The 13,850-nt window shown below is 42.9% G+C and overlaps 1 protein-coding gene across 1 annotated transcript in view; it reads left to right on the top strand.

Annotated features, from left to right (window-relative positions):
- The window catches only part of cacng2b (calcium channel, voltage-dependent, gamma subunit 2b), a 30,100-nt gene extending 20,362 nt beyond the window's left edge, over window positions 1-9,738 (top strand). The window contains exons 3-5 of the mRNA XM_030145410.1: window positions 2,971-3,111; window positions 6,827-8,085; window positions 9,134-9,738. Of these exons, the coding sequence (XP_030001270.1) occupies window positions 2,971-3,111; window positions 6,827-7,353 (668 nt within the window). The 3' untranslated portion in view covers window positions 7,354-8,085; window positions 9,134-9,738. The remainder of the gene's footprint in view (window positions 1-2,970; window positions 3,112-6,826; window positions 8,086-9,133) is intronic.
- The last annotated feature ends 4,112 nt before the right edge of the window (window positions 9,739-13,850 follow it).

Raw genomic sequence — 13,850 nt, 5'->3', positions numbered from 1 at the left:
AGTCCATGTGCATTCTGGATCAGATCTCCAAAGAAACTAAACACTGAGGAACAGGAAGAAAAGAGTTCAAACTGGACTGAATTTAATACAGACATTTCAGGTTGGACACATTTGTTCAGGTTAGTCACATTTTATTGGTACAGGAGAGTTTGGAAATGGAAAGAGTTTCACAATTTAGTGTTATTTTTTTGCACTAAAACAAAGACAAACATTTGTAGTTGACATTATTTACAGACATAATGTAATATTATTTTTTCCATCAAACCCAGTAGTAAATCTGCAGTGGTTCTTCTGTGTGGGTTCTTCTGCTGTTCTTATTGGACTGTAGATCAGATTGGTCTGGATGTGGAACCCACACTAACATGAGCTCCACAGCCTGGACTGTGGAATTTAGACACTGTGTAAATTCATCCCAGGGGTGGGACTGGAACCTTTGGGGGGACACATGTTTGACAGCCCTGGTGTAGACGATGGTGAGATTAGGTCTTACAGGTGTTATCTCCTGCCATCGCTGTCCAGAGGGGAGGTGCTGAAACGCTTTGAATTCACCCGGAAGAGGTGAACAAAGGTCGGACCTATGGTTAGAAAAAAAAAAAAAGACAAAATAACTGCATAAAATGTGAGCACGACACGATGAGATAAGATACAATGACTTTACTGTCATCGTATTTCCATACAGTGACATCTGGGTGCACCTCCATAAAAGATCTGCTACAAAACCATTCATACACACATAGAACATCCAACATTTAACACAAGACACAGGAAATGTCACATGTTCCAGACACTCATGACGTACAACTGAAGAACTATCAGTCACTTGACATCTATGACATGTTACTCTAAAACTGACAACAGTTACATGTTGTTCAGTAAAGAATACGCAGCAGTTAGAGAAGTAAATATAGGATTTTTAGTGTCGGTCGAATATTTGGATTGGGTCATTTTAAAGGGAGCTCAAAAGCCCCTGACTAAAGCAAACCAATAATGCACCGTACCGTACCGTACCATACCATACCATACCCACTTTATATGTAATGCACTTTCAGAACTTTACAGCTGGCCAAAGTGCCGTACACGAAACATAAAAAAAAGGGATTAAATCAGTAAATAAGTAAAACCAGTGATAACACAGGGTGCGAAGCGGGCTAAGAACAACAAAATACAACTATCAAAAAAACAAAGACAAATTCAAATCTGATAAAAACAGCATAAAAAATATTTTAAAAAAGAAATATGATGCATCCATACATCTGGTTCATTCATTCATTCATTCATTCATTCATTCATTTTCTGAAGCTGCTTTATCCTCACTCTGGTCACGGGGGCGGAGCCTATCCCAGCTACATAGGGGTGAAGGCGGGGTTCACCCTGGACATGTGACCAGTTCATCACAGACTGAACATACAGAGACAAACACACTGTCACATTCACACCTATGGGGGATTTAGATGAACCCATGAACCTATCAGAGCATGTGTTTGGATGGTGGGAGGAGCCAGAGGACCAGAGAGAACCCACGCAGACACAGGAGAACATGTAAACTCCACACAGAAAGGTCCCACCCCCATGGAGTAAAGGCCCCACCCCCATGGATTGGTGTTGGAATGGAACCCAGGACCTTCTGTCTGTGGCTCCAGGTCTATCCACTGCACCACTGTGTCGTCCACATCTGGTTCCTCTGGTTCCTCTGGTTCCTCTGGTTCATCTGGTTCCTCTGGTTCAGTGACCATCCAAATAGCCATGATTTTAGGAACCTTTTTTTTTTTTTTTTTTAATGTTTGAGCCATTCTTTTCAGTGGGGAAGTGGAGGACAAAGAAAAGCCACGGCTGAGGAGGTGGAGATGGAGGACCAGGACTAGGAGTCAGTGCAGGGCTGGGGCTCTTCCAGAGGTTTCCAGTCAGGATGGTTCTTCTATAAATACTGAAGACTCCTCTATCTGGGCCACACCTGTCTGTCCTTCTTCTTCTGTCTTCCCTCGGCTCCTCCCTCTCAGTCTTCATCCATCTGTCCGTCTCCGTCATGGACTGAATCCCTGTCTCTGACATTAGAGCTGGAGGCTTGGACTAGAACAGGGGACGACGGGACCGGGAGGAAACCAAAGACAAGTGTCCATCAGGAAGGAGGAGGGACCATCAGGACACTGTGGGGTGGAGTGGGACTGAGACTGGACTGAGACTGAAACATTTCCTGAAATTTTCATCCAAATCCATCCATAACTTTTTGAGTTATCTTGCACACAGACACACAGACAGACACACAGACAGACACACACACAGACACACAGACAGACACACAGACAGACACACACACAGACAGACACACACACAGACACACAGACACACACACAGACACACAGACAGACACACACACAGACACACAGACACACACACAGACACACAGACAGACACACACACAGACACACAGACAGACACACACACACAGACACACAGACAGACAGACACACACACACACAGACAGACAGACACACAGACACACAGACACACACACAGACAGAGACACAGACACACAGACACACACACAGACACACAGACACACACACAGACACACAGACAGACACACAGACACACAGACAGACACACACAGACACACACACACACAGACACACAGACACACAGACAGACAGAGACACACACACACACAGACAGACACACACACACACACACACACACACACACAGACAGACACACACACAGACAGACACACACACAGACAGACACACAGACAGACACACACACAGACAGACACACAGACAGACACACACACACAGACAGACAGACACACACACACAGACAGACAAACCAGCGCTGGCAAAAACAGACCCTCCTTGGTGGAGGTAAAAACACAGGACAGTTCTTCCATTGGACAGTAGCTCTGTGCAGCATCTGTTTCCTCGGTAACCCGTCTGACCACAGCGGTGCTTTTCTTTTCTTTTCTTTTCTGTCCAGGTGCGGTGCGTGCCTCCAGTATCTTCCCCATCCTCAGCGTCATCCTGCTCTTCATGGGGGGGCTGTGCATCGCCGCCAGCGAGTTCTACAAGTCACGCCACAACATCATCCTGAGCTCTGGGATCCTGTTTGTGTCTGCAGGTAAGGAGAAAGGAAAGGAGGAAAGGAAAGGAAAGGAAAGGAAAGGAAAGGAAAGGAAAGGAAAGGAAAGGAAAGGAAAGGAAAGGAAAGGAAAGGAAAGGAAAGGAAAGGAAAGGAAAGGAAAGGAAAGAACTGTTCATGGTCAGGACTCAGTTGTTCTGTCTGTGGTAAAAGAGCAGGAGGAAAGCAGGTTCATCCCTGGATACCAGACCATCCCAGGTCCAGGTCCAGGTCCAGGTCCAGGTCCAGGTCTGCAGATGAACCCAGAGGTGTGAGCAGACGGGCACATGGTGGTTCATGTCACGTCTGCAGGGAACTGGACTGTGCTGTCGGGATTTATTTTCCAAAGACATCCACAGGTTGTTCAGGAGCCGGCATGTGTCTGCTGATGAGGCTGAAGGCTCCTGAACAACCTGTGGAGGGGCACAGGTGATTAATGAGGTCCTTGGCCCCCCCATGAGGAAACATGGCAGACACCACAGGGTGAGGACACACTACAGCAGGGGGGTCAAACATGGTCCTGGGTCTAACAAACAGCTGTTAGGGTTCAGTCTAAATACAGACACCAGGTTTCACTTCAGCACTTGAACTTGCACATGTAGTTTTTGACAGCACAGTATTTTAAACATATTTACACATACAAAAATAATTGCACGATTGGTTTTAAAAGTAATTTATTGATTTTATTGTCTTTCCTTTTCAGTTTTTACATCCAGTGGCATTAGTATTTTAACTGATGACAGCTTTGGCCCTGGAGAAAAAGGAGACATAAATTAGATCCCAAACAGATGTGGTGCATAGAAATGTCCAAGATTTATGCAAGGCACGTTTATTTGTATCGCACATTTCAGCAACAAGGCAGTTCAAGGTGCTTCACACAGGACACTGAAATGCAACGACAGGGAAAAAGAAACACATTTAAAACATTATAAAAGAAACATGTAAAAGGTGATTAAAACAGCAAGTAGAAAAACAACACATAAAACCCAAACATATAAAAACACACACATATTCAAGAGTTGCAGTGCAGAGTTTGGAAGGAGAATCTAAAATGTAAAAAGTCCAAATCCTTTTAGTCAAAGGCAGCAGTGAACAGGTGAGTCTGGAACCAGAACCCTAATCCAGTGAACAGGTGAGTCTGGAACCAGAACCAGAACCCAGTGAACAGGTGAGTCTGGAACCAGAACCAGAACCCAGTGAACAGGTGAGTCTGGAACCAGAACCCTAATCCAGTGAACAGGTGAGTCTGGAACCAGAACCAGAACCCAGTGAACAGGTGAGTCTGGAACCAGAACCCTAATCCAGTGAACGGGTGAGTCTGGAAACAGAACCAGAACCCAGTGAACAGGTGAGTCTGGAACCAGAACCCTAATCCAGTGAACAGGTGAGTCTGGAACCAGAACCAGAACCCAGTGAACAGGTGAGTCTGGAACCTGGACTGAACAGAACTCAGACTCTCAGATCTCAGACCTGAGATTTTCTGGTAGTCTGTTCCAGATCTACGGAGCATAGAAACTGAACACTGATTCTCCAGGTTTAGTTCTGACTTTGGAACCCAGAGCAGACCTGCACCAGACCACCTGAGTGGTCTGGATGGGTCAGACTGGACTAGAAGGTCTCTGATGGATTTTGGGCCTAAACCATTCAGTGCTTTATATGTTAGCAAGAGAATTTGAAAGTCTGTTCTCTGAGAGACAGGGAGCCAATATTTAAGTTGAGCTTTGTTTAGTATCATCAAAAAAACAAAGAACATCAAAGGTAGAACAGCTTCTCTGTCCTTATGCACCGTTTTTCCTCCTCTGTTTCCCTCAAATAAGCAAAGAACAAACACCTTTAGTGATAGAAATGACTATAAATGAACATAACGTACAGTCCACCATGCTGGTTTGTTTACATCTAGCTCCCACAATTCCTTGCGCTCAGGCAGTTTGGCGTGACTTGCCTGGAACGTTACAAAGTCGTCAGTCGTGGTTTGAAGTGGTGACTTACGGGCTCTAAAAACGGCCCTGAACGCAGCATTAGTTACATCCAAGAGTCGTTCCCACAGTTGTCACAAATGTTTATAAAGAATCGTAGAGAGCAGAGACGGCACATCCTCTGCCTGTTCTGTTTCCTGTTCCGTGACTGTATTTGGTTCTGGGAGAGAACAGGAGCAGAAGTAGAACGGTTCTCTGCAGGCGTTTGGTGCTGGTGCCCCCTGGTGTTCACACTACATCCAGAAGTAGGACAGGTCACACACTTCTGCGTGTCCATCTGCAGGCAGATTTTACCCCAAAACTCACATCTAAACGCACAAAAGTGAGAACACAACGGCACTTCTACATTTTTGGTTCAGATCATTACCATCTAAACGTAGCCTAAAAACTAAATTAAAAATTGTTGTCAATGAGTCAAAGATGAGCCAAAATAAAGGCCAGTCCTCAGACCTTACAGTCCTCAAACAATATCATGTACGGTTTTCACACAAAGCGTGATCGACCAAACCACATACACACACAGGGAACAGAATGCTGATAGCTGATTGGCTGAAATCCTCTCACTCGAACAGAGTGGAGAGAGCTGGGTTTTACATTAGAAAATCTAGAAACAGCTGTTCATAACTCTCATTTTTCTGGGGTTTCAGGAACAAATTATACATCAAATTGTCGGAAAAACTCTTTTCTTTCAAGGACTATCCCAAATTCAATCTTAAAATGTTTCGTTTTGGATCTACAGGCCTCTCAGTGCATTGAGTGCCCATTTTTCTCTCATTCACTCAGTGTTAAATTTCTGTCACTAAGATGTTTGACTAACTCCAATTTCCACAGTCACTGCTTGTTCAGTTCTGACTTTTTCCCACATATTATACATCGATACGTTCACAAGACTCTCCGTAAGCCTCACCTGCAAGAATTTTGGAGATAGGCTGTACAGTTATGGACTGAAATCAGTTTGTTTGAGAGGTGGTTTCTTCGTGAATTGAACATGGACACCCATGTCTACTCCATAAGGAGGACTGTTTCTAAACAGGTTTTTATTGACTGTGTTATTTGTCTTTTCCAGAAAATTCCACAAGGACACATGGTAGAGGAGTGGACCAGAGATAGGCTTCAACTATTATTGTTTATATATAAATGGATGGCGTGAATTTCCTTCATCTTTTCAGGTTCATTTGTTCCAGAGTCAGATCCCACAGTTGTTTTCTTTCTTGGTTGGATCTGGTCCACAGGTGGTTAGTGGTTCTCAGGTGCACCTGTCATGTTTCTCCTCACCTGGCTGTAATTGGTCAGTTGAAGTCTTTAAAAGGAGATTGCCCCACCCCCCATCCTGACCACTGACTCCCATTTTAAGGTCCATCTTTTTGTTTGATCTCTCTCTGTGACAGACTTAGTGGGTGACTGTTGTAAATTGTATTTTCGGTCTGCTTTTAGAACCCCTTAAAGGGCCCTTTATTGGTTTGACCCCTTTAATGGTTTTTGTGCAGTTTGTTTTGTTGCTTAACGCTATTTATAACTGGTCCTTCTTTGGCACTATTTGTTGCTTTTAAATCGCAACTAGCCACAAATCCGGCAAGAGGCAAGCACATGGATTACATTTCCTTCGGGAAATGTGCACGTCTACTTAACTTACACTTCTTTAGGCCTTTAAATATAATTAGTCTGATTTAGTTTACAGTTTGAACAGTGGGTTGTGTTTTACTTTAAATTGAATATCCCTATCTATTTTTGTGTCCCAGGCTTGAGTAACATCATCGGGATAATCGTCTACATATCAGCCAATGCAGGAGACCCTTCCAAGAGTGATTCCAAGAAGAACAGCTACTCCTACGGCTGGTCCTTCTACTTCGGCGCCCTCTCCTTCATCATGGCTGAAATGGTGGGCGTACTGGCCGTGCATATGTTCATTGACCGGCATCAGGAGTTGCGTGTGGGAGCCTTAGCCGCCGACTACCTCCAGGGCGCAGCCATCACGAGCATCCCCAGCTACCGTTACCACCGGCGCTCCCGCTCCTCATCCCGCTCAACAGATCCTTCACACTCTTGTGAGGCGTCACCGGTGGGTTTGACCGCCTTTGGGACGCTGCCATCCACTGATCTGTCCATGTATACGCTTCCCAAGGGCCAAACGGGCACCATGACGGCCACATATAACTCAACTGAGAGGGACCACAACTTCCTGCAGGTCCACAACTGCATTGAGAAGGATGCAAAAGACTCAGGCGGACACAACAACACAGCTAACCGACGCACGACACCTGTATGAAAGTCAAGAAGAGATCCCAAATTCTACAAAAACAAAATCGAGGGACTCCGGGGGAGGAAAATACAGATCAGGGTATACCTGTGAAAGTAAGAAGAGAAGCTTAAAAGAGTTGATTTGAGAGGTTTTCATCAGAAGGAAAGTTCTGAGCACTTCACAGCACCTACGATCACCCATGAGTTCCTGTTTAAAAAAGGAAAAAATGCATCATAAAGAAACATACATCCAAGGTTGCCCACAAAGTCGACGCGTGTGACGCATTTCCTTTCATAGTCAACACATTGAACGCAAGCGAGCCGGGTGACGCGTAAAATGCAATACATCACTCACGCAGTAGGGGGTAGCAGAGTCAGGTACATTCTGGGTGTCAAACCGGGTGATATTCAGATCAAAATGGCTACTGAAGACGAGAGTATTCTGATGTTGATTTTGAATCAGCAGTGCCAAAAAAAACTTGCCAAATATAGACGGTGGTATGTACGGCCTCTGAACTGCAGCAGAGGAGAGGACGGGGAATTCCAATCTCTTGTTCAGCCTATGCAAATTCTAGACGGAGGAGTGTAGGGCACGGGAAACATCATACAAATGAGAATGTGCCCGCACACGTTTGCAGACTTTTTCCTTCTCGCCTGCCATATTTCATCTTCGCCTTCTGTAAATGTAATTTGTTAAATTAAACTGTATCGCTTGCGTATTGCCCCTGCTGGTGACGTATGGTATTACACGCATCGCTGCGTTGCGTATAGGGATGGGAATCGAGAACCGGTTCTTTTTGAGAACCAGATCCCAGTAGCTCGATTCCTTGGAATCGTTTGCCTGCCTGCTTAACGATTCTGCCTTAGTTGCACATGCACGATGACGTCATGCATATGCTGCATTGTTTTGGTCAGAACGTAGACAACATGGTGTTGAGGCAGAAAAGAACAGTCCAAACAGACCACACCAGGTCCAAACAGACCACACCAGGTCTAAACAGACCACACCAGGTCCAAACAGACCACACCAGGTCCAAACAGACCACACCAGGTCCAAACAGACCACACCAGGTCTAAACAGACCACACCAGGTCTAAACAGACCACACCAGGTCTAAACAGACCACACCAGGTCTAAACAGACCACACCAGGTCCAAACAGACCACACCAGGTCTAAACAGACCACACCAGGTCCAAACAGACCACACCAGGTCTAAACAGACCACACCAGGTCCAGTTGAACTCTGTCAAAGCTTCCATTTCTTCTAAAGGGTGGAATCTCTCCAGTCTGTTCAAACATTCGTCCGTAGTGTGTGATTCATTTGATTCTCTACTCAGCGGTGCTTGTGAATCTTGCGGCAGAGTGAACACCAGGACATGATCTGGGCCCAGTTCTGGGTTCCGGTGCAGGCAAGAAACGTCGTACCCCCTCAAATACAAGTTTCCGAAGGTAGGGGAAAGGAAATGAGGTGCACAACAACGGGAGACGAGCAGAGTCGAACCGGTTCCACGTAGTGGAAATGCAGCAATAGAGGAATTAGTAAAGAGTCTGGAGTTTCACTTTCAATGTACACGCCGCCCCCCCCACCCCCCAAACCGGGCCGAGCGTCATCTGTTATTATTATTTGTACAAACTGTATATGTTCTATTTTCTGTGCAGATGGAAATATAAAAGACAGTTAATGCAAACACACCTGTTTGTACTCTTTTATTCCCTCAGCCAATGAGAATCGATAAGGAATCGGATCGATGAGCAAAATTGATAGTGGAATTGGAATCATTAAATTCCTATCGATTCCCATCCCTAGTTGCGTATCAAAAAAATGGACAACACATTTTGAGACGCAAGTACGCATCATGGCGGCCAATGCGTCTCAGTGCGATGTAGTGCGTTCACATCTGCGTGCTCTTGCGTTGACTATGAAACGGCCCAAAAGGTGAGCTTACAGATCTATATTTTTACTCTTCCAAAGATTGGTAAACAGTAATGGTGTAGTTTAGCCCCATCTGGGCCCCGTCTATGACCCTCCCCCCCAGCACACACACCTTCACCTGGCCTAAGGCCCATGCTTCTTTTAGTTGCCATATCTTTTGATTTCATTTGTTATTAACATTAAAACTGTGAACCACTGAGGTGTGAGATTTTAACAGGGAACAAGTCAGGCTGCAAAAAAAAAAAAAAAAAAAGACCAGATGTAAATAAACCCACATGTTCTTAGTTCAGCATCGACTGATGGAGAAAAGTCGACTTTTTCTGTTTTGCTTTTTGAAAGGGCAGAGTAAAGACAGAACTTTGGGTCCTGGAGGATCTCACCACAAACTTGAAGAAGACTGTGGACTAAATGTTACTACTGCCAAAGAGAAAAAGTAGTGCGTCATTGAACATGGCATTCTGCAAGTCGAAGCCCAGTGACTCCAAAAAAAAAAAAGAAGAATTTACATGCATGCAAATGAAAATCATCCAATCTGTTCTGCTTTTAAGGAACCTGTGTTTTGAACAATTGAATGAATGATATGTAACAGAGGTGGGTTTGAAAAAGTAGAGGTTAATGTTCCAGTTCTGTGTCTGTTCTTATTTCCTTTTTTAGGAGCCGAGCACCAACACATCAGCGGTAAAGGCCCTATTGTACCCCAGAGTTTGTTTTTTTTAAATATATATATATATATAGGTATAAGTTATAGTTTTTTTTTTATAGGCAGAACATTTTGAGGGGTTGAAGATGCACAAAAATTCAACTTTTATTTGTGACTGCAAAAATGGCTGAGTAGGACCATCTACAGACCACTGCTCCTGGTACTTCCACCAATCAGAACAAAATGTGGTGCATATGATACATGAATCACAACAAGACACATGAGCCACAAAAGCCCGATTGTATCTGTAAGTTTCTTTTGTTTGTTTTTTTTTAAAATATATTTTAGTGCTGTTAAACAATTAAAATTTCTAATCAGATTAATCACAGGGTTGCTGTGGATTAATTTCTTTTAATCACTATTAAATATCATTCATTTTTAATCTTTATTAATTGCGTTTCATTTTGCATGAACAAACAGACTCAAGAAAGAAGTGAATATATCTGCTCTGAATGGGTTTATTAAACACCTTCAACTGTTTCAACTGTCCCCGACTGTTCCGTCTGGGGTTTTTTATCCTCATATTTCCATCCAGAGGGACAACCTGCTGGTTCTAGTCGAGTTGCCATGATTTTCACCCTGCAGTGTTAATACCAGTAAACTTTTTTAATGGAAATGTGTCACATGTGGTTAGTAGAGCTAAATTAACTTGGTTGCTAATTGTGCGACCTTGAGCATTTCTCAGAATTCAAGATGGCATCCTCCGCCATCTTGAATTTTCATCAATCTTCAACTTTTGTTCTCGTTGACAAAGAAAGTGGTGTAATATATTGTTTTGTAGGTTTTCCAGGATGGGGAGTCCATTTCTGAAGTCATTTTTTTTGGATACAGGTCAAATCAGAGGTCAAATCAAAGGTCAAACGTCGCATTTGACTTGAAAAAAACACAATATTGCATGGCCTGCGTATTTATTCTGCATATTTGTACACCTGTTTGTATGTATGCTTGTCTGGTTGTGCTATAACACTAAAAACTAATTTGGCATTTGCATTAAGAAAAATAATGTATGGAAATTATAGAGAAGCCTATATTTATTTGTCCTCCACTAGTTGGCCATAGTCTAATTCGCCGTCATCGTCTTCCATCTGCTTGCTGGTGAAATGGCTACAGCACATATCTCCTCCTCACACTTGCAGTATTCTGTCCATGAAAGGCCTGCGGTGTTGCAGCTGCAGCGTGTGCTACTGCATGCCTTGCCCTCTGCAGTGCAGCTACAGCTAACGACATCAAGGAGAACCTGGGGAGCAACTGGTGCTGTGGAAACGGCAGGTGTGACGGCGGAGCCCCCGACTTTCCGACCAAAGTTAGCAATATGTCGCGTTTCTTCCGGTGGGCCACGTTGGTCCACTGCCTTCCAGAGAAGCATCTGAAGATGAGCTCGGAGCACATGCAGCTGCAGGTTGGCATCAGTCGGTGGCAGTTTTTTCAGAGGTGGAGGCTTCTTACGGCTACGGTAGAGCTGGCTTCATTCATTGTACTACAGTTCTTCTGTCCGTAGAGGGGTAAAAAAAAAGTTGTATGTTGTCTCTTGAAGCTGAGCGTGAGGTGCATCAGGCTCTCCAAGCACTTGATCAAGACCTGGTATGTCTCTCTGTAGGAGTTTGATCACTGACTGCTTTCCTTTTCCAAAGGGGTAGGATACTGTATCACAGCCGGACAGTGCATGTGGACTGAGAAGCTGGCTGCACTTTCTGGGACCTAACTGCTGTACAGTTTCGTTAATGTCTAAGATATCACCATTCCACTTTTCCATTTGAACCTTGGCAACAACTCGCATCCTAGATGCCCAGTATACCAAGAGAATCTCAGTTTCCACAGACCGACAAAGCCTTTTATTGTGACGTCTAACCAAACGTTCCCCTTGCTTGTTTATACATGTACTGACAACCAATGTTTTGAAAAAAAAAAAAAAAAATGGTGGCACACTTGGTCGACGCAGTCTTTTCAATATCTCATTGAAGTCGATCTGTTCCTATAATTTAATTGACATTCAAAATTTGACCTCTGATTTGACCTGTATCCAAAAAAATGACTTCAGAAATGGACTCCCCATCCTGGAAAACCTACAAAACAATATATTACACCACTTTCTTTGTCAACAAGAACAAAAGTTGAAAATTGGTGAAAATTCGAGATGGCGGAGGATGCCATCTTGACTTCAGAGAAATGCTCAAGATTGCACAATTAGCAACCAAGTTAATTTAGCTCTGCTAACCATATGTGACACATTTCCAGTAAAAAAGTTTACTGGCATTAAAACTGCAGGGTCTGTTATGGGAAGTAGAAGAGTGGACACTTGACCATTCTGTTCTTCTGTCTTTATGGGTCGGTTCTGCTGGTTCTGTTCTAACTCTACTGGACAAACTGACCCACATGTGTTGGTGCAGACGTTCACAGTCGTTCTGCTGTCGACGGTTCATGGACGTTCACATTTATGATCACATTCAGCAGGAGGATGGATTCATCTGACGACTAAAATGTCCTTCGGGGGTCAAATGAGTGTCCATTTGTGTCCAAAACAGTTGTCCTACAGTCACAGAAGTGTGTGTAAATAATGCTAATCCATTTGTGCACAGACTACTGATATTCTCTGACAGTGGAAGCTCTATTTTCATAAATATTGGATTTGGAATAGCACGTGGATGTGAAAATTTTGCTGGTGGACGGACGTGACATTACCCATGATGCTCTGGTCAGTCCCAGTACTTTATTAGGAATAAACTTCTAGACTTCCTATTGCTAATTGTGCTCTTCTTCATAAATGTTGGTATTGTGGATCTAAAACAATCCCAGCTGACACAAAAACACTAAATGTGTCAGTGGACGGATGTGACATGGTTGTTGTGGATCCCATCATACTGATGCTCTGCAGCCATGTCAGCGTTTACACTAATGATCCCTGTGCAAAAACTAGGAGCACTATTATTTATTGGATAGTTTAGCATCAGACTAAAGAGGAAAGAACAATCTAGAATTGTTCTTTCTGAAGAACAATCTAGAATTGTTCTTTGTGTCTAAAAATGCTTCTTATTAGGAAACTGTTAGTTTAAACAGTGTTGTGTGCCATTCTTCATGTATGTATTGGTGTAACATGGATCGGCACCGTACTCCAGATTGCAACTAGGGATGGAACCATATGAACATTTCATGTCACAGTTATTGTGACCAAAATTATCGTGGTTCTCATTATCATCGTGGTATTATTGAAATTGTGCTCAAAATGTTCAAAAAGTACGAATACACACTGAAATAATTAAACCAAGTTGGATTTTGAAAAAAACAAAACAAAACAAACAAAAAAAACAACAACAAATAAAATAACAGTCCCAATGTCCCTTCTGTGTCAGAAACATTCAAATATTAACCCTTAGTGGTCTGACTCTATTTTGTCCGTTTTTCAGTCCTTTTGATTTGGCCTTTATATACTATAGAAACAAATGTTTACTATACCCATGTTTGGATCTGTTTTTCTATCTCATCTGCCTATTATTTTTTTCACTTTAACCTTCCATATCAACATAAAAATATATAAAATCCAATTTGAAAAATCTATATAATTTATTGCATAAATAACACACAGATGCTTAACAAACCTTTTCAAAGACTTTAAAAGTGAATATTGGTTCCAAATATTAGGTATAGAAAATTGAAATTGTAATAAATTAAAACTATACTCAAATATTTGACATAAAAGCAGATCTGTACATAAGGTTTTTTCCCCTAAAAGTGTGATTATCAAACACGGTTATCATGAGAATTAGAATTTAAACGGTAATACTAACCATCTGTGATTTTACCATGGTTTATCGTTATACCGTAATCGTTACATCCCTAATTGCAACCTGTAAAAATAAAACATGTGATATGTAGTATATAATCTTGTAAGAAAAA

The sequence above is a fragment of the Sphaeramia orbicularis genome, chromosome 1, assembly GCF_902148855.1.
Source record: "Sphaeramia orbicularis chromosome 1, fSphaOr1.1, whole genome shotgun sequence".
Taxonomy (NCBI): domain Eukaryota; kingdom Metazoa; phylum Chordata; class Actinopteri; order Kurtiformes; family Apogonidae; genus Sphaeramia; species Sphaeramia orbicularis.
Note: the sequence above shows the minus strand (reverse complement) of the source record. Positions and strands in the feature narration are given on the sequence as shown.